The 21,455-nt window shown below is 43.4% G+C and overlaps 1 protein-coding gene across 4 annotated transcripts in view; it reads right to left on the bottom strand.

Annotated features, from left to right (window-relative positions):
- The window catches only part of WDR33 (WD repeat domain 33), an 89,294-nt gene that overhangs the window by 56,379 nt on the left and 11,460 nt on the right, over positions 1-21,455 (bottom strand). For all 4 annotated transcript variants that reach the window (XM_044292548.1, XM_044292547.1, XM_044292549.1 and 1 more), the window contains exons 2-6: positions 12,419-12,648; positions 10,319-10,387; positions 9,635-9,739; positions 9,438-9,533; positions 5,843-5,994 (exon numbers count right to left, since the gene is read on the bottom strand). In XM_044292548.1, coding sequence (XP_044148483.1) covers positions 5,843-5,994; positions 9,438-9,533; positions 9,635-9,739; positions 10,319-10,387; positions 12,419-12,622 — 626 coding nt within the window. In that variant the 5' untranslated portion in view covers positions 12,623-12,648. The remainder of the gene's footprint in view (positions 1-5,842; positions 5,995-9,437; positions 9,534-9,634; positions 9,740-10,318; positions 10,388-12,418; positions 12,649-21,455) is intronic.

A 21,455-nucleotide genomic window follows, 5' to 3' on the forward strand; every position in this document is an offset into this window, starting at 1 on the left:
CCTCCATACATCCATCAGTCCCACTTCTCGTATCAATCTACCAAAAGGGGTTTCCATGCCACTCACATCATCACCTGATGTCACCTTGCATCTATCCAGTTCTTTATTCACTACACTATTAAAGTCCCCCACAATCAAGCCCGGGATATTGGGATATTCCGCCATGAACTCCAACACCATCCGCAGAGGTACTGAAGTGTACGTTCGTGGAATATAGATAGCCACCAATACCATCCTTAGTCCATTCATCACAATAGAAGCATACAAACCTACCCTCCGAGTCCACAAGTTCTCTCAGACATTCAAACCAAATGTTTTTATTGACCAGTATACTAACTCCCCTGGAATGTGCAGAAAAGACAGAGTACACAGAATATCCAACCCAAGATTTCTGAAGCAACTTTACTCTTGATCTTGTCATATGTGTTTCCTGTAGACAACAAACGGCAGTGTGATATTTCAATAAGTACTGAAAAATACTATGCCGTTTGGTATTCTCTGCCATTCTCCGCACATTCCAACAAAGCACTTTTGTCAGAGACACCATTCCAATTCTTTAGGTTACATAGATGTCCGACAGGTGTCCCCATGGACCAAACTCTATAATGTACCACGGTCAATATTAGAATGCTGGTACCGGAATGTGCCCTCCCACTCCCCTTTAGAGAAACTGAAATACACAGTCGGATTTAGCAATAATTTACTCCTAACATAGGGCTAACAAAAAAGAACTAGCCCAACATTTTCCGTAACATACTCCAGTCCAACTCAGTTGCGAGCAAGCCATTAGCACCAGAGTGCATATAACTTCCATTACTCAAGCGCCTTTAGCGAGACGTCCCCAGCAACAGGCCCGAGACGTCCATTCTGACTCCACAACTGCCACTTCATTAGACTTAACCTCCCACATTGAGTTTAGATTTGATCCACTCCGTAGGTAGAGATTTCAAGTGTCCACATTTTGGTTCCAGTGTTGCCTTACAATTCTTATCCAGCCATTGTAGTGTAGTGCTGATTCAGGGTCTTCAAAGAACAGAGTAGATCCTAAAGCTACCACCCGCAGCTTGGCTGGAAACATCCTGGAATATTGAACTTGCAATCCATGGAGTTTTCTTTTTAGATCCACAAAGCGAGCTCTTTTCTTCTGTACCTCCGATGAATAATCAGGGATAATAGAGATCTTTATCCCACTAATCGTGAGCTCTGGATTTCTTTAGTATGGTGTCTCTGTTCTTGTAGTGTAAAATTTTTGCAAGGATCGGGCAAGGTGGGCGACCAGGCAGTAGCGGTCTAGTGGGAACTAGAAGAGCTCGTTCAATGGCATATAGAGAGGAGACACCTTTGTCTTGGAATTTTTCAGCTAGCCACTTTTCAATAAATTCTGTGGGATTCAAACCTCCTGCTTTTTCCGGCACCCCCACAAGCCTAATGTTATTCCGGCACGACCGGTTTTCTAGGTCATCTGCTTCGGCATATAATCGCCGCTATATCCTTTGCGGTTACTTTGGCTGCCTTCTGAAGCGATTTGGCTCCATCCTCCAACCCAAGACACCCCGCACTCCACTGTAAATTCAGGCTTTTGAGTGTGGTGTTGCAGCTTGATATTGCTGCCATCTTTCAAAGTAGGCTCTGCTCCTTATGATCTTTACTATTATGCTTCCTTGGAGCCATCTGTAACCCCTGCTCCTGTTGTTCCTCATCTGAACAGTTTTCATTCTCATCTGAAGCAGAATGGGCCCCATCTGAGTCTCCCCACCTCTCCTGCATATTCTTTTGAGGTTTATGTGCGACCCTTCCTAGTCGCGCTGCTATCTCCTGGCGCACTTCCGTCCTCCTCCTTCCCGCCGCCATGTTGGACCTGCGCCTCCCACTCTTACTTCAGTGGGGTTTTACCCTTCTTCAGCATGTGGGTGGTCGATGTAAGTGTTCCGCTCCTGTACTCAGCTAGAAGTATCTACTCTGCCCCAATAAATTTAGTTGTTTTTATCAATAACATTTGTGTACATGACTTCTTGATCACTTTTCATTCAATTTTCTTTTTTGGGGCAGGGTGTTGAAGCAAAAAAATAATAATCGCGAACTGGCCATTCAGATTCTCTTCTCCCCTCCCCCCCCCCCCCATTTTGACGTATGGGATAAATACTGCAGACATAACTTTTTAATATGTTAAACAAAACTTTTTTTTTTACATGCAGACTACTCATTTGAATGTTTATAAAATTTTACATCCCACTAGGAGATTTTAACATGCAATAGTCTGATTGCTTCTCCCATAGAGTGCAATGATTTAAGATCGCAGCTTAAAGGGCTTCTGTCACCTCCCAAAAGTCATTTTTCCATTTTTGGGCTAATTAAAATCCTTATAGTGCGATTATTTAATATATAGTGCTCTTATCTTTTTCTGTGGCTTAGTTTCTTTAAAAACTGCACTTTTATAATATGTTAATTACCTCGCTACCAGAAAGTAGGGCGGTTACTTGGTGGTAGCCGCTGCATCCTCCTTTCAAAAAACGCCCCCTCCTCCTGTTGATTGACAGGGCAAGCGAGCGCTCTCCTCCTCCGGCTAGCCCTGTCTGCAATTCAAATCCCGCGCCTGCGCCTTACGTGTCTTCATTCGGCGCAGGCGCACTGAGAGGACGCTCGCTTCCTCAGCACTCACTCAGTGCGCCTGCGCCGATGACGTCACCTCTAAACCCGAAAGAGAAGACGTCATCATCGCAGGCGCACTGAGGAAGTGCTGAGGAAGCGAGCGTCGTCCTCTCAGAGTGCCTGCGCCAACTGAAGACCGGTACGGCGCAGGCGCGAGATTTGGAACGCAGTCAAATCAACAGGAGGAGGGGGGTGTTTTTTTTAAAGGAGGATGCGGCTGCTACCAGCAAGTAACCGGCCTACTTGCTGGTAGCGAGGTATTTAACATATAATAAAAGTGCGGTTTTTAAAGAAACTAAGCCACAGAAAAAGGTAAGAGCACTATATATTGAATAATCGCACTATAAGGATTTTAATTAGCCCAAAAATGAAAAATGACTTTTGGGGGGTGACAGAAGCTCTTTAAGGAACTTCTCTATGACAGGCATTCAGCCCCGAGAGCACAGTGCTCCCGAAAAAAAGACCACTCAAATGCTGTGGTTGCAATTGACCATGGCATCTGAGGGTTAAATGCCATTATCTGCATTAATTGACAATCACAGACTCTGCCTCCAGGTATCTACTGAGTAAAACTGCAGCCTTCAGCAGCTATAGTGCCTGCTCAGCATCTGAGCGGGCACCATCTTCAAAACCCCAACTCGCGCCATATATGTAGTGCAAATCCTGGAAGGGTTAAGCAAGAGATTTAACAAGACAGTCGTGTGATGTGCCAGTCTTGAGATCAATCCCATGTCATAAAATCAGGCAAATCATCCAGCAGTCCATCGCATAAACTGAAATGTAGATGATTTCTGCATTCATTTGAGCCAGAAAACTGACGGAAATATAAATGTGCCAGTGCCTCCAGCTCTGCTCCTTTTCCAAAAAGTGGAATGGGTGATGTAGAAAGCCACTTGCGGCAATTCTATTGCACTGGGTTTGCGACTTTTTTTATTTTTTTATTATTATTGTGAAGGGACATAAATCTCCCCCACAGTTTTTTGGGAAAAGATTCAGTACAAGTTGTATTTCTATGCCTCCTTTACTACAAAGTCCAGAATGCGTACAAGTTTAAAATAATGAAATACAACTTATGCAGATTTTTTTTCCCCTGATGAAACTACGGTATATATAAATCTGCTTTGCTTCTCCTGCTCTATAAAAACACACTGTCTGGAGCTCAGACACCATGTTCAAAATGACAGGTTCTCTAACTTAGTGACACATATTACCCTCTGTTACATGGGAAATATGGCCTAACACATACTGAAAAGCTGATTGGGGTCTCCCAAGACCCAGTGGATCATGCAGTTACCTGGCATGAGCAATCAAATCACTGGTTGCAACAGCGCATGGCTACTTACTGACCTGTACAGACGGTGCTCATTGAGCGCTGTGTATACAGTGACGGGGAAGGCAGCGACAGTAATTGATAGTGTTGAGCGAACTTGTGTTTTAAGTTCGGTGTTATCGAAGTATCGCGTTATGGATTCTAAATTCAGTTATGGTTTGTGGTAGCAGAATCCATAACGAGATTCTTCGACAACCCAAACTTTAGACGTCGAACTTAAAACACAAGTTCGCTCAACACTAGTAATCGACTATCTGCCTTCTCCATGGGGAGTCTGTTACTGAGAACTGGCTCCCACTCTGGGAGCTGCCTTCTCTGCAAGGACGTTCAGAAACTTCCTTGAAGAGATAAATGCACACTGCTGGGAGTATATAAAGTGTATGGGCAGCATGGAAGCAGTTAAAAAATACCTGTCACCACAAAATTCAGTACAATCTTCAGTATGTTAGAGAGCAGGAGGAGATGAGAAGATTAATATAGTTATATGGGAAAATATATAGTTTAATGTAAAATGATTCAGTAAATAGTATAATTTATACCTCTGCTATTTCTGATTTCTTTGTTCACATGGGGACAGTGATTACTTACCTTAAAGTCCAGCGTTCAGGGGCTTGCTTCAGGTTGATCAGCCTGCTACTAGTAAAGTTGAGGTACCCTGCAGAAACTCCAAAAGTCTGTACCATGATAAAGACGCTCCTTTATAAAAAAAATTATAACTACCATCTTAAACTCTGTAAAAGATTAAAGTCTGACGTCTGATTCACTGTTTCAGACTCAAATGTACCAAGTGCTGGAAGAAAGGCCACTACACAATAAGGATTGCTCCCAGTTTTCTCATTATAGGGAACTGCAGTGTAAGGGTATCTTTTTCTAAAATAAAACAAAGCATCACAGGATACCTTCTGAACTCATCTTGCCCTTGTACGGCAGATTAATCAGGGTTGTCTAAACCAGGAAATCAGTGAGGTCTGTGGTGAAGAAAGGTTTCAGCGGCACCAATGATATTAGATGCTCTCTCAACGGTAAGGCTACAATTTAAATACTAGGTCCAGTCATTAAAATGATGACCCTTTAGAACACATATGAAAACATGATATATTCAATAACCATATCTGAAACAAGACAGGATTCACAAAAAGAACCATCAGTTGTGTGATTCGTTGATTTAAATGCCAAGTCCTGGAGGGCCCTTTTATACCTTGCACTGACCACCACACACACATTAAGATGGTTTTGCCGATGCCATCTCAGTTTTCATACACTGTGGTTAGTACGAGTTGGGGATAATCTACTGGAGGATCCTTGCATTACAAGCATGGAGGTCTGTTAAATTGCATTGTGCTGTAGATTTAGTTTACAAAACTCAATGTGAGTGAATTAAAAATAATCTTTGAAAGATGAAACTAATAAGAAATGTAAAAAAATAAAATATAAAAAACAAAAAAACATGGGGAAAGAGTGTCCAGCCTTCCTAATAACCACTCAAAGGACGTCCCATATAGGTCTCCCCATTTCCTGTAGGATTTAGCACTGTGGGAGTGGGTGGTTTTTCATTTATTGGCAGTGAGTGTAGCTGTCGGTTTTATTGTATGGATTTGTGCTTTATTTTGCATCTGTGAACTATTAGAGGCACAGAATTCTTTATTTGTAAAGCAAACGTCTTGGCATACACAGTTTGTGCTAAAAACAGTACACAATGCTGTGATCGAACACAATGAATAACAGGAATGGACGTGCATAAGATGCTGCTTTAACCCGATTACCAAGCCTGTCCCCCCATGAATACCTGAAGACTTCAAATAAATACAACACAGAAGGCAAAGATTAGGAACATCTATGGAAAAGGGTAGAGTGGTTATAAACCTGGCCTCTCTAATCGCCTCCTTATGCGCCTGGAACATCTTGACGTTATTCATGTTGGATTGCCAGTACTTCACATATCCACTATGATCAGCAGTCAGCATCCACATGTCATTATGGGACCAGGTCATAGCTCGGACTGGGCTGTCATGAGCCTAAACAGAATGTAGAAAAGATATTGACTCAAGTCTGTGCACAACACTAAGGAAGGAAGCAGGTTTACGTAACATACTGAGGATTTGTTCACACAGTGCAGTTCTGATCCAGTTTCTGCATTAGTTTTTTGTTTAAGGGGGGTTTACCGTTTGGATAAGAACTAAATAGTGTGGGGTTTTACAGCTGGAAACCCCATTGATTATGAGAAGACGGACCCCAAAATGAATAGAGCAACAGTTAGAGTATGTGCACTGCTGCTCCATTAATTTCTATGGGACTTCTGAAGACAGCAAAAAACTGTACTCAGCGATCTCTAGAACTCCCATAGAGATGAAGAAAGTGGTAGTGCTCATATCAGACTTGCCACTCCAAGTAACTTGCTACAATCAGAATACCCCTTTAATGCAGGAGTGGATTCCATGAAAAAAGAAATGCTTTGGAAAGAGTAAACTTTTTTTTGGATTCCATTTCACTTTATTGAAATAAAAAATAAATAAAAAAAACTATCAGAAACTGCACTTTGAACACAGCATTACGCATCTGTTCTCATTAAAGGTTACCGTCACCTCTAACATAACATGAAATTTACGTGCATTAGGCTACTTTCACACTGGCGTTTTGGTTTCAGTTTGTGAGATTTGTTCAGGGCTCTCACAAGCGGTCCAAAAGGGATCAGTTTTGCCCTAATGCATTCTGAATGGAAAATAATCTGCTCAGAATGCATCAGTTTGGCTCCGTGCCGTCTCCATTCCGCTCTGTGGGAGGACACCAAAACGCTGCCTGCAGCGTTTTGCTGTCCGCTTGACAAAGCTGAGCTAAACGGATCCGTCCTAGCACACAATGTAAGTCAATGGGGACGGATCAGTTTTCTCTGACAATAGAAAATGGATCCGTCTCCCATTGACTTTCAGTGGAGTTCATGACGGATCAGTCTTGGCTATGTTACAGATAATACAAACTGATCAGTTCATGACGGATGCATGCAGTTGTATTATTATAACGGATCAGTTCTTGCAGATCAATGACGCATCCACCCAAAACGCGAGTGTGAAAGTAGCCTTAGTGGTTTCCTTGAGTTAAAAAGAAAAAAAAAAAAGTTGCACAATAAGTTTCAGTCTGCAATCACCATTCCTTCATTCACTTTGAGACAACTTCTATTCAGCTTGCAACATGCTTTTAGTTTCACTTGGGTATGCCCATTCCAGTACTACATGTTGGACGTGAGGCTTGTGTGTGCAGGATACTGGTGCCTTCGCTAGATCTCACTCAAATTTCTTAAGGAATCTCATGACAGACACTGAAAAAATTATTTTCCCATCCCTTCTTTGCTCCTATCCTCTCACTTAGCAAAGATAAAGGCTCTGTGACTGTTTCCTACTGTTTTGTAGACTGCTGTCACCTGCCCTCCCTCAAGACCTGGATTATCCTTTTACACATTTCCTTCCACTTGCTTTACATCTTTAAGGCCTCATGCACATGACTGTATTTCGGTCTGCTATCACAGGATCCACAAAATCTGGATATCTACTGTATGCACTTGACATTTTGCTCCCTACCATTACAAGAAATGACTATTTTTGTCGACAACACGGTCATGTGCGGAACGGACGCACAGATGCTCACAGCACATGGATGACATCCATGTGCTGTCCGTTTTTTTGGGCAGACGAATAGAAATAAACAGGTCCACATGCAATCCACAAAAAAATCTGATTAGACAAGGCAGAATACAGCGCATGCATGAGGTCTTAAACTGAAAAAGCTGGCAGAGGATCTATGTTAGAAGCAGCAGGACAGCCACGTATTTAGAAAGACACTAGATTTTGTATTTAGGATGGAAACATTTCTTTAAAAACAGCGCAAAGATGTCCACAGCCTTTGAGATGCCAATTCTCTACTAAAGAATAAAAGTTGGTATAAAGTAAAAGGGTGTCCCTAGTACAATAACTAATTGTTTGACCATATTGGAAGTGCAGAGAAATAAAGCTAGCAGTTTAGCCTGCTAACAATCATATTCATGTGTTGCCAACATTCCTCAGCCTATATTGCTATTGATAATAGTGGCTGTGGCCCAACTGTTTAGACCCCTGCTGATCAGACATGGATAGCATATCCTAATGTATCAATCTTTAGGGATAGCAGGATTTTGCAAAGTCTTTGGAGACTTTGATATTAGGAAACTGTGTTATGAGACTTTTTCTACATTTTACCCTGAATGCCATAAGGAAGTTGCATACACACATGGGCATAGGCTGAAGAATAGCAAACCTACACATCACAACCAATGCCTCACAAGAGATGAAACTGAAAAACATATCAAAACATGTTGCTTTTACTGGAGTTAAAGAAGAACTCCCACAAACAAAAAAATGTTATTCCCAGACCTGACTTTGTAATCTGTAGTGAATGTAATCTTCTTACCATTGTCTGTATTTGCAAGTTATAACCTCCCTTCTGCTTCTTGGCAGTGTCATGTGACCATCAATCAGACTAACACAGCATCTGAGGGTCCATTCACACGTCCACAATTTTTTCTCTAATCCGTTCCTGATTTTGCAAAATGCTGAACGCATATTGCCGGTGTCCGTGTTTTGCGGATCCGCCAAACATCTACGGACGTGTGAATGGACCCTTATGTGTGCACAGGAAGTCAGTTTTTCTATGTATTCCTATGGGAGCCTCAATGTCAGTCTCATAGGAGTGAAAAGAGACGTAACACCTGTCCTGTGTCAGTTGGAGATCAGAGAGTTGGTCACATGACACACATGCTACAATAAGGATCCTTTCAGACGTCCGTAGTGCATTGCGGATCCACAATACACCCGGCCGGCACCCCCATAGACCTGCCTATTCTTGTCCACAATTGCGGACAAGAATAGGACATGTTCTATTTTTTTCCAGAGCCGCGGACCGGAAGATTGGGGATGCGCTCCAGAAATGTGGATGTGGAGAGCACATCCATTCCGTCCCCACAGAGAATGAATGGGTCCCATTATACGGACATGTGAATGGAGCCTTAAAAGGAAGCAGATCGCTCACAAACAGTCACTGGTGAGAAGATTACCTTCACTACAGATTACATCATGTACCATTCTAACAGGTCAGAGAACACTTTTTTGCAGGAGTTCTCTAACTACAGAAATTAAAAGCGTTACTAACTTTTCTAAATAAAAAAAAAAAAAAAAAAACTTTTGCTGTCCGACATATCAAAAGTTTAGATCGGTGGGGGTCTGAGTGCAGAGACCCCACCGATCCCAAGTACCAGGGGTCTGAGTGCAGAAATCAAACCGATCCCTAGAATGAGAAGGTTGGGGGGGGGGCGCAAACAATAGTAGCATCCTCAGCAGGGAGTGTCTATGGCCTTTTTTTTTTTTAAGTTACCGAACCTTTAAGTCACATTGATAACATATGGCCTCACACTTTACTTGATCAGAAAACTAACCTGTAAAATAGTTTCAAAATTAAATGTGAGACCATTCCATAAAGTGAATTCCCCACTTGAAGCTCCAGTTACTAATCGGCGGCCTTCAGGAGTCCACTGTAAAGAGAATTAATAATTGTTAGTTTTACATTCAGGCCATGGACCTTTCAGGAAACATCATACAACTTTACAAGGCAGAAATAAAGTCGAATACATACCCGAACAACAAATACAGGGCACTTTACTTTGTTGGTAGATGTACGCACAAACTTTGTAGTCACAGCATTGAGAGGATTGTTAAGCATCCCAATGGGAGGCACCAACTGCAAAAGAAAAACAAAATCAATCCAAATTAACCTAATAAGAACATTTGTGCACATTTCATGCAGCTATTTTAGTAATGCAATCTACAAGTACAGCATTATGCTGCAGGGCTTAAAGAGGTTTTCCGGGATTTACATATTGATGGCCTATACTCAGGATAGGTCACCAACATCAAATTGGCAGGGTTTGACTGGGACCTCTAACAATCGGCTAAGCCAAAAGACGTCTCGTTCATCGGTCACATGGCCTAGGCGCAGCTCAGCCCCATTCAAATGAATGGTGCAGAGTCATGATACCGAGCACAGTCTGTATCAAATTTATGGCTCTGTGCTGAGTAAGCTGTGAGGTGGTTGTGGTGCTCACTGGGGCTCTGTGGAGTGCAGCAGCTTCATCAAACAGCTGATTGGTGGGGGTGCCTACAGTTGGAGTTCTGCCAATCTTACCTTGTTGACGTATCCTGAGGATGTGTCATCAATATGTAAGTCCCAGAGAACCCCCTTTAAAATAGCAGATGTGGTCGTCCTTGGAGAAAACACTATTACAGTTCAATAACAAGTCTATAAATTATAATAGCTTACATCATTGTAATATCCGGCATCAGGCTGGATGGCTCTCATGTCTCGCTGATCTCTCTGCCATACACGATTCTGAAAAGAAAGCACAGAATACTGTCAAGCAGTAGCTCTAAAAAGAACATTTAAGGCCTCTTTCACACTTGCGTTGTGCGGATCCGGCGTGTACTCCACTTGCCGGAATTACACGCCGGATCCGGAAAAACGCAAGTGAACTGAAAGCATTTGAAGATGGATCCGTCTTCAAAATGCGTTCAGTGTTACTATGGCAGCCAGGACGCTATTAAAGTCCTGGTTGCCATAGTAGTAGCGGGGAGCGGTATACTTACAGTACGTGCGGCTCCCGGGGCGCTCCAGAATGACGTCAGAGCGCTCCATGCGCATGGATGACGTGCCATGCGATCACGTCATCCATGCGCGTGGGGCGCCCTGACGTCACTCTGAAGCGCCCCGGGAGCCGCACTGATGGTAAGTATACTGCTTCCCCGCTCCCCACTACACTTTACCATGGCTGCCAGGACTTTAGCGTCTTGGCAGCCATGGTAACCATTCAGAAAAAGCTAAACGTCGGATCCGGCAATGCGCCGAAACAACGTTTAGCTTAAGGCCGGATCCGGATTAATGCCTTTCAATGGGCATTAATTCCGGATCCGGCCTTGCGGCAAGTGTTCAGGATTTTTGGCCGGAGCAAAAAGCGCAGCATGCTGCGGTATTTTCTCCGGCCAAAAAACTTCCCAGTCCTGAACTGAAGACATCCTGATGCATCCTGAACGGATTTCTCTCCTTTCAGAATGCATTAGGATAAAACTGATCAGGATTCTTCCGGCATAGAGCCCCGACGACGGAACTCTATGCCGGAAGAAAAGAACACAGGTGTGAAAGAGCCCTAATGTAGAATATACACAAAAAATAAAATAAAAAATAAATAAATTTAAAAAAAAAAAATCACAGAAACATATCCCTTATCTACTTTGATCCGACACTGTCTCACAATGTAATGAAAGCTATGTACTTGCAACATTACTACTATAAAGCTTCCAGCTTACATTATTTTTCGGAATTGTTTCCAATCTTTTATAGTGGCTTTTTAAATACAATTTTTGTCATGCATTTTTAGGCTTATTTCTCTATAGAGAAGATTATGGAGAAACAGAGCGAACATCTGGCTGTAGGGTCTATTAAAAAAAATTTTTTTGCCCAGCGCTATTTTCGGGTCTCCTATAGCAGTGAATGGAGGGGGGCCATGCATGTGTGAATATTTTCTCCCTTCACTTTCTGGGCCCTGTTTTGGAGATTAGGGCAGATTACAAAGGTGGGAAATGCATCTGACATTTATGTAATATACTATACATGTTGAGCTGGGACAACCCCTTCAAATGGGTAGTCCCAAAATTACAAAGACAGCCTTGCACTCTGTGCTACACCATTTTCACAGTTCCCATTCACTTCTATTGAAATTACAAAACCAGAGCAGCACAACCAGTGGCTGCTACATGAGCGTTTTCCATTATCAGGAAAGAATGGCCGATATGGCCCTTAAACTTTTCATTTCCAAAAGATATGGGGACCGTGGTGTGCCTCTCCACTGACTGTTACGACGGCCCACTTACACTATTGCTTAGAAGCCCTATTTATCTTCCTACTCCTTACTTGAGAATATAGGAATCTATTTACTAAGGGAATCAACATTTACCTTGTAATTGTTGACATCGATGCATTATTAACATATCGTATTACTGATGTATCTTTACTCTCATTGGCCACGTTGTTGTAAAATTCTGATATGTCTTAAGGGTTATGTATATCATTGCATACTTTTCTGACTGCTTTATACCACACTTTGCTTGCTATTCTTCAATAAAGATTTGATTTATTTCTAAATTTTAGCTCAGGATAACATAGAACAGTGATGGCTAACCTCCGGCACTCCAGCTGTGGTGCAACTACGACTCCCAGCATGCTCTATTCATTTCTATGGAGTTCTTAGAACAGCCAAGAAAGTGTGCATCTTAGGAATTGTAGTTTTACCACAGCTGGAGTGCAAGAGGCTAGCCATCAGACATAGAATATTGTGATAATTCCCTCAGAATTATCTACTGGACTAACCTCAAGATACTTTATGACAGAGGGATTGTAATCTATAGTCTTGCGATTCACAGCCTTCCTCATGCGCTTGCCATCGAAGGTGAGTTGTTGCATGGCCTGCTGCTGTGCATAGTCAGGGCGTTTGTAGAAGAGCTGGCGAGGAGCCTGGTGCTGAAAGCGTGGCATGTGGAAGAAGCGAGGCGGGGAACCAATTTCTGTTGCCATTGTGATGATTAGAGCAGGCTAGGATGCTTTAAGAAAAAATATATGAAATAAATCGTTAAAACAAATAGATGAAATAATTATTATTATAAAGCAGAAACCACATTGGCAAAGGGGAGGGGGGGGGGGGGATAATTAACAGTGAAAGATTTGTGGGAGTATACTGCGCACACTGAACTTATTAAATCTACCTTGAGAACTGTCTAGCAAAATGGGGCATGGCCAAAAAGTTGAGAATTTGCCAAATGCACCAAGGATGTGAATCCTTTTTGGCACAATATATTGGTGTTAAATGTATGTTAATTCTGAGTTGGCCTAAGGCTGGGTTCACAGCTGAGCGTTTTACAGCACGTTCCTACGCGCTGTAAAACACTCAAAGAGGAGAAACCAATGCTTCCCTATCGGCATGGTTCTCACCTGGGCGTTTTACAGCGCGTACGATCGCGCTGTAAAACGCCCGACGCCCCAAGAAGTACATGAGCTTCTTTGGGGAGTCTCGTCGTGCGTTCCCGTACATAGACTTTCGGGAACGCGCGACAATGGGCGTTCGCTTGTCTCTGTATGCGCGATTGCAAACGCCGGTACAATCGCGCATACATAGCGCTCATGTCTGAACCCAGCGCAAGAAAGAAAAAAACTCAACATGCCTAGAGTTTGCACCATGTCATCCATTTTTGTTTGTCTGTGGGCTTCATGTACTGGATTAAAGAGACACTGCCATTCAAAGAAAAAACACACACACTTTAAGGCCTCCTGCATACATCCATATCAGTTTTTGTGGTCAGCAAAACATGGATACCGGCCGTGTGCATCTTGCATATTCCCTTGCACAGGTCCTGTGCCATGTTAAAAATGTCTATTCTTGTCCACAAAAGGAGTATAGGACATGTTATTTTTTTTTTGGGCTCCACCGAAATGAACGGGTCCGCATCCGATCCTCGAATGTGGACTAAAACCATGGTAAAGTGCATGAAGCCTAAGTGGGGAAGAACAGATCACTTACATGGTGACCTCCTTTTCACCTTTTTAGCTGCAGACCTGTAAATTTCCTTATTAAAGTGTAACTGGCATTCTATTTTTTTGTGTAATATATAGGGCAGTGATGTTGACCATTTTTGTTATATTCGTTAATTACTGAAATCATACATTTTTATTGGAAAATAGCTTTAAAGGGGCCCATTGAGTCTTAGCAATGCTCCTCTGTCTTTTACATAACAGTCAGTGCTGAGCAGGTCTCCACAGTTAGACAGGAGCATTGCTAAGACTTAAAACACTCAACTGGTTGTGCCTTTCAGCTGCCCTATTTCCTGCATTTCAGCTATTCTTCTGGCTGCTTTTGGTCTCTGATGGACCTGAAGTAGCTTGGTCTAGTGACTGCTGCGGTCATAGTGACATGCTGTTCAAGCACATGCGACCGTTGAGAACAGTGATTGGCCGCAGCATTCGCAAGACCAAGCAGGACTGGTTACCTCCACAGCTGTCTAGAGGGTGAGGAGGCAGGGCCTCACTACACACTAGGCTCTGGCACTTGCATATACTACATATTGGAGAGTGTTCCTGTCAGCATCTCAAAGCCAGGATTACATCTATTGTAAAGCAGTGCAGCGAGTAGAAAAATTGCAGCAAAAACCTACGTTTGAAAGCACCCTTAACACACAACACTACTAAAACCAGGTCTCCAGATTAACACAGTCACCAATGAAAAAAAAAACAAAAAAAAAAACATAAAACCATTTAGAAGATAAAAACGCACCCAAGTGATATTTTTAACCTTCAACCACGCTACACAGACATAGGCTTGTAGTGGGTATCGGATTATCGATACTTTGTACCGGGATTTGACATTTACCGATACTAGGCTGTGCAGTAGCTCTCAGCGTGCGCCATGTTCTCCTCAGCAGCACATGGGAGAAGGAGTCTCTCCCTCCCCCCTGTGCAGCTGCTACCAATAAGAAGAGATAGGGGCGGGGGAGGGGAGGGGCTATGGCCACTGCACCACCAACTGTGATAACTCACCTATTAATACAAATATACGCGGCGGGTGACGGCAGAAGAATCACATATCCGGAACCCGACCTCTATGACAGGGCGCTGCAATCGGTGGCAGTTAACCCCTCAGGTGCGGCACATGAGGGGTTAACTGCCATCATAGAAGTCGGGTGCCGGCTATGTGATATTTGTATTAAAAGGTAACTTCTCTTCATTGGTGGCACATGGCGCCCCCCACCTTCCCCCAGTACTAAAAACATTGGTGGCACAAAATTTTGGTATCGAAACACAGACATATTTAAAACAAAGGGAATTTGTCCCCACGATTCTGGACTATTATCTGTAGTAATACATGAGTATTGCTGCACGTAAGGATAGTCAGTTTTTTTATTTTCCTACTACCCTCCATTGCCCCGCTGTCTGCACGCCAACCCACAAGATAGGGCACAGATTTTCTGCTGCGGCTTTCCTCTGAAGGATTTGATGTGGCAAAAATGATCAGAAAATCTGTTACGTATGGACACATCTTTAATCGGCATAAAACCTAGACCAGACAGGGAGAGGGTTTTTCAAAGTAGAGTGCGGTGTGACAAATTTGGTGTTTAGCATATCTGAAAGTTTTTCCAACTTCCACCACTTTTCCTGATAATTTTGAAAACTGTCTAGTAAGGCATGATAAATGACCAAAACACAAATCTGGGCATGGCACGTGTGCCAGTTTTTGGCACCATTTGAGCCAAAATTTTAGCTAAGGCTACTTTCACACTAGCGCTTTCCGCTTCCGTTTTGTCCCCATTCATTGTCAAAGGGGACAAAACTGAACAAAACCAAAATGCATTCTTTTCCATTTGGTTGCACTCCCATCACAGACAGAATAATGTTGCAAGCAGCGTTTTTCTGTCCATGTGGTGCGGAGCAAGACGGATCCGTCCTCACGCACAAAGTAGGTCAATGGGGATGGATCCGTTTTCTCACAACAGAAAACGGATCCGTCCCCTATTGACTTTCAATGGTGTTCATGACGGATCCGTCCTGGCTATAGAAGGAAACCGGTTGTATTATGGTAATAGAAGCGTTTTTGTAGATCCATGACGGATCAGGAAAAAAACGCTAGGGTGAAAGTAGCCTTATTCTGTTTGGTAAAACTTCCAATATGCTGACTGCCTGCAGATGCCACTAGGGGAAGCATGCGTTACAGAGTTCAACTAAGATTAGTATGCAGTAAGATAACACTCCCTCTTATGGCCACTGGTAGCTTAGAGGGGTTGTGCAGCCAGTACATATTGATGACCTACACCTTATAGACTTGGAGGCCAAAGCCTTAGGCCTCATGCTCATGGCTGTTTTGGTCCGTATCTGAGCTGGCTCCGTTCCGTGGCCCCGCTAAAAAAATATAACATGTCCTATTCTTGCCCGCGGTTTGCGGACAAGAATAGGCATTTATATTGAAGGCTGTCTGTGCCGTTCCGCAAATTGCGGAACGCGTACAGACACCATCCGTGTTTTGCGGGACCGCAAAACACACCACGGTCGTGTGCATGAGGCCTTATGAAACATAAAATCCTGGATGCTTCAGGCGCCACTATATAATACTGTTATACACTGATCTCAGTATGGTAGCCGGCATGTAGAGCCCACCACTTCCTGTGAAGTGCAGTCTAAAGGCTGCAGTTGACTAGGACAGTCTCAGGGTAAATGGTATTTTACATGCAATACATTTTTAGTAATCAAATTAAGAATAAATCACATCTGTGCTAATCCAGCAGTCTGTCCTGGCAGAGGAACAGACTACCACTGTTACCGTATCCAGCATAGCCGGATACCAGGGACTTCTCAATAGACTATAATGGAGGAACAGACTACATTTCTTTTGCCTGAAACACTGCATTGGGTGGTTAAACAAGTCGAGAACACACAAAGAGCACATGAAACCTTGCAAGATATACCGTAGATATAACAACCACCACAATCAATGACACCATTCACATGCCACAAATTGTTTCCACAGAACAAAACCGCAGCCCTTGCTCCGGCAGGCTCAACATGGTAGCCATTCATCTGAACCAGTACAAGAAATAGTTAATTTCTCCTAAATTGTAACTGCTCATCTCCTGGGGTTGCATCGTTTATATGCCTGCAGTGATCAGCCGCCCACCATGGGGTCCTTATTTCTATTAAAGAAAGAAAAAAATAAGTTGTCCTGATGGGACAGACCATACCACACTACAATGTTAAATGGATTTTTCAAGAATACAGCATCCTCAGGATGGCCCATTAATTTAAAGGGGTTGTCTAACCATAGACATCACGGGCATATATCGCTAGAATATGCAACCAATGCCTGATAGGTGCGGGTCCCACAATTTTTAGAACGGAGCCCACAAAGTGAAGAAGGGAGCACCGCTCGTGCGTGGCTGGCCTCCATTCATTCCTATGGGATGGCCGAAAATAGCCAAAAGCTGGCTCGGCGTTCCCACATGAGCCCTCCATCTTGCAGGCTCAGTTATAAAAATAGGCGAAACCTATACCCATCAGATATTGGGGGCATATCCTAGTAATTTATATTCCACAGCATCTGTGGTGAGACAACCCCTTTAAAGTGTAAGGCTGAGTTCACACGGGCGAGATTTCCGCGCGGGTGCAATGTGGGAGGTGAACGCATTGCACCCGCACTGAATCCTGACCCATTCATTTCTATGGGGCTGTGCACATGAGCTGTGATTTTCACGCATCACTTATGCGTTGCGTGAAAATCGCAGCATGCTCTATATTGTGCGTTTATCACGCAACGCAGGCCCCATAGAAGTGAATGGGGCTAAGTGAAAAATCGCAAGCATCCGCAAGCAAGTGCGGATGCGGTGCGATTTTCACGCATGGTTGCTAGGTGACAGTCTATTCACTGTATTATTTTCCCTTATAACATGGTTATAAGGGAAAATGATAGCATTCTGAATACAGAATGCTTAGTAGGTGATCAATTGAGTGTTAAAAAATTAAAATTAAAATTAACTCACCTTCTCCTCTTGATCGCGTAGTTCCCGGTCTCTTCTTTACTTTAATAATGAGCTGTCGACTAAAGGATCTGTGGTGACATCAGATCACATGCTCCAATCACATGGTCCATCACCGTGGTGATGGACATGTGATTGGAGCATGTGATCCGACGTCACCACAGGTCCTGGCCGGTAGTTCATCATTAAAGAAGTAAAGAAGAGACCGGGAACTACTCGATCAAGAGGAGAAGGGGAGTTAATTTTTTTTTAAACCATGTTATAAGGGAAAATAATAACATCTACACAACATCGATCCCAGACCTGAACTTCTGTGAAGAAGGAACGGAGGCAAACTGATGCATTCTGAGCGGATCCTTTTCCATTCAGAATGCATTAGGGTAAAACTGATCCGTTTTGGACCGCTTGTGAGAGCCCTGAACGGATCTTACAAACGGAAAGCCAAAATGCCAGTGTGAAAGTGGACTTAGTCTGTCAATGATTGTCAAAATATCTGCAATTACCTGATAACAACAGCTTTGTCTGTCTCCGGCTAGGAAGACGGAGGGGCGGTCCTTCACACTGCATGCCTGAATTAGGCTTCAGAGTGAGGAGGCGTATTCAGTAATCCAATCTGATTGGCTGGCAGGGAGCTTCTGGCTACAGCAAGTGTGTATTGGAAGTGAGGGAAAGCAGTTTTTGCCTCAGAGAACTGGCAAAGGAGTCATCTTGAGAAGATCCTTATATTGTAAATGTTTAAACAGCCGTAACTAAGAGAAAAACCTCAAGGAAAACCGTGGTATGTGAAGAAACTAAAGATTGCTTTATGCTGCAGCAGTAACATATGCTAAAATTGATTTTATTTTATATGAAAACACGAGAGTTACACTTTAAGGTCAGTCAGGGTCTGACAAACTGTTTGATAGGGCTGCAGCACTCAGGCAAGCACTGCAGTCTACTCACAGCAACGCACACTGTATACAGTTTGTGGTTGGTACTGCAGCCCTGGCCCATTACGTCACTGGCCTAGGAAATGGCTGCAGCGCCAGATATTTTACTCTTGGAAACCCCCTTTAAAGCCATTAGATTAGTGTTATCATGGCTGCTGTGCATCCCTGTTCTCAGAAGCATCTCAAATACTTATGTGCTAGGCTGTGTACCTTCAATAAACCAAGCGGGACATTTACATGTTCAGAAGGACTGAGCTCCTCAGAGAAAACCTGCTGCCAGCGAGTCAAGGCAACCAACAAAAGCATGCTTGGAGACATATTTTCACTTCAGAATTTAAAAAGGCAAAAACCTTGTGTGGGTCCAAATCGGAGTTGAGGGCTCCCCATATACACTCAGAAACCTCCACTATTCGACCGTTTCAAGAACAGCTGAGCAAATGAACATGCTGGGAATTGTAGTTTCACAACAGCTGTAGGTTGCTGGCCCCACACTGAACCCAACACAACAATGTGTACGGGGAGGGGGGCTTAAAGGAAATGTGCCATCTGTTAAAACCAGATAGTAACATCTTTTTTTCTAATCTCACATTTTTTATTCTGTTTCCTGAACATGACTATGGGGCGGCCATCTTGCCTGAGCTGTTCTTAACAGCATTTACAGAGCATTAAGAAAATTGCTTTACGGCAGCCACCATGGGCGATAGACACAGTGGACAAGAGGGGCCCTTTATTGACTTCTCTGAACAGGTCACAGACCATGCCTAGAAAACATTCCCATAGGTCATTGTACAAGGAAAGAATAGGTAAGATCCTGTCTTATCAGCACACAGAGGTGATATCATTACAGGCAGGTTTAGATTGACACATAAGCAGACAACTGTAGTAAAGTGATCTGTAACGACCAAGAAGGGGCGCCTATTAGGTTTACAGGCCAATGCGAAAACAGCAGGATTTTATGGGTTTTGTTTAAATATAGATATTAACATGGAAAACTAAAAACAAAAATTCTTCTAAAAATATGTTAAACATAAAAACATGATAGGTCATTTTCTGATGACACATTCCCTTTAACACTAATTAATAGGGCTGAAAACGATTACTTGATTGAATTGAGTAATTCGACAAAAAAATCCCTTGTTTGTGTCATGTGACCACAGAGCAGGAGGGAAGCGCTTGCTATTACTCACCGCCCTGTGGTCCACCCGACTGCCCTGGACTGTACTGTAATGTATCCTGACACATCATCAGGTCATAGCGCACGTAAGCACGCACTATGACCCGACGCTGTGTGACGTCAAGACGATGGAGGAGCTGTGGAGCAGCGCCCCTACAGGAAAGATAAGTACTGGCGCTGGAGACATGGCTAGGAGGGGGAGATGGTGGCACTTGGGGGGCAAGCTGGTGGCACTGGAGGGATCAGCTGATGAGTTTTTATAAAGAAAAACGTTCTAATTTGTTTTTTTATTAGAGGACTTGATTAATTGTTGGATTAATCGATACTCTATTATAAAAAATAGTCAATGGTTGCAGCCTTGCTAACACGTCCCTGACCATGTTGCTAGCTGCTTCTCTAGAGGCCACGGCCTTTAGGATGTGAAATCTTGCGCAGTTCAGTATTTGGCACAGGCGTGGTGAGGGAAAGACGGTCGCAGGCTGCCAGCTTCCTCAATGCGCCTGTGCCGAATACTGAACGGCGCGAGATTTCACCAGAGCACAGGGCAGGCAGACAGATGCGAGCACTGCCTGGCCCTGTCAATCAGGACTTGGGAGGTGAGAGAACAGAGCCTCTAGGAGCAGGAACACCACCCCCCCCCCCCCCCCCCCTGCTCCTAGATGATAATTAGCATATTATAAAAGATAAATTCCTGGCGTAATGGGGGCATAGATAAAAGTAAGAATAGGCTAGTTAGGTTTAACTGACATTAGCACATCGCTAATGTCATCTGGCTTAATAGGGTTAAATCTAGTGACAAACCCTTTAACCAAGCACCAGTAAGTTTATACACGGTTAATCTGCACAAAAAAATTAACAAATTAAAAAATAAAATCACATTTTCAGTTTTTCCGGTAGTTCTCTGCCCTTAGAAAGGTTCTTTTAATGTCACCAATTTTATGGTGCCCTAACTAAGGCCAGCATAAACCAATTGCAGATGCCCTTAGCAAAATGCTGGTTCATTTTCTTTAATAGACCCAGATATTTCGCTAATATATTGTAACGATTCTGCTAACCCTTTCCCCTGGCACCTATTTAAAAGGGGTTATCCGGTGATATATATTCATGACACTGATCCCCGCCAATGAGCTGTTAGGAGAGGCCAGCACTCCACAAGCAGCACAGCCTCCTCCTAGGTTATGTGATGTCACCATACATTGGTCACATGGCCTAGGTGCAGCTCAGCCCCATTAAAGTGAGTGGGGTTGGGCTGCAATACCAAACACCACTATACAATGTACGTCGTTGTGCTTGGAGAGCTGCTTGAAGCCGGCTGTCCTTGTTGAAGCCGGCTGTCCTTGCCAGAGCTCAGATGAGCACAGCAGCTCCCTGAAAAAGCTGATCGGTGGGGGTGCTGGGATTTGGACCCCACCAATCTGATAATGTTGACAGATCCTGAGGATAGGTCATTATATATTACTGAATATCCCTTTGAAGGATTTCTTCCTATAGCAATCAGTGGGGTAGGAAGCGGGTCCATGAACATTAGGACTCATCAGCTCGCGTTGTACATTGAACACCACAGGATTTGTTCAATTAAGGCTACTTTCACACTGGTGTTTTGGCTTTCCGCTCTCACAAGCGGCCCAAAACTGATCAGTTTAGCTCCAATGCATTCTGAATGGATAAGGAAAAAGAATGCATCAGTTTGCCTCCGTTCAGCCTCCATTCTGCTTTGGAGGAGGACATCAAAA

This window comes from Bufo gargarizans, chromosome 4 (genome assembly GCF_014858855.1).
Source record: "Bufo gargarizans isolate SCDJY-AF-19 chromosome 4, ASM1485885v1, whole genome shotgun sequence".
In the NCBI taxonomy this organism is placed as follows: Eukaryota; Metazoa; Chordata; class Amphibia; order Anura; family Bufonidae; genus Bufo; species Bufo gargarizans.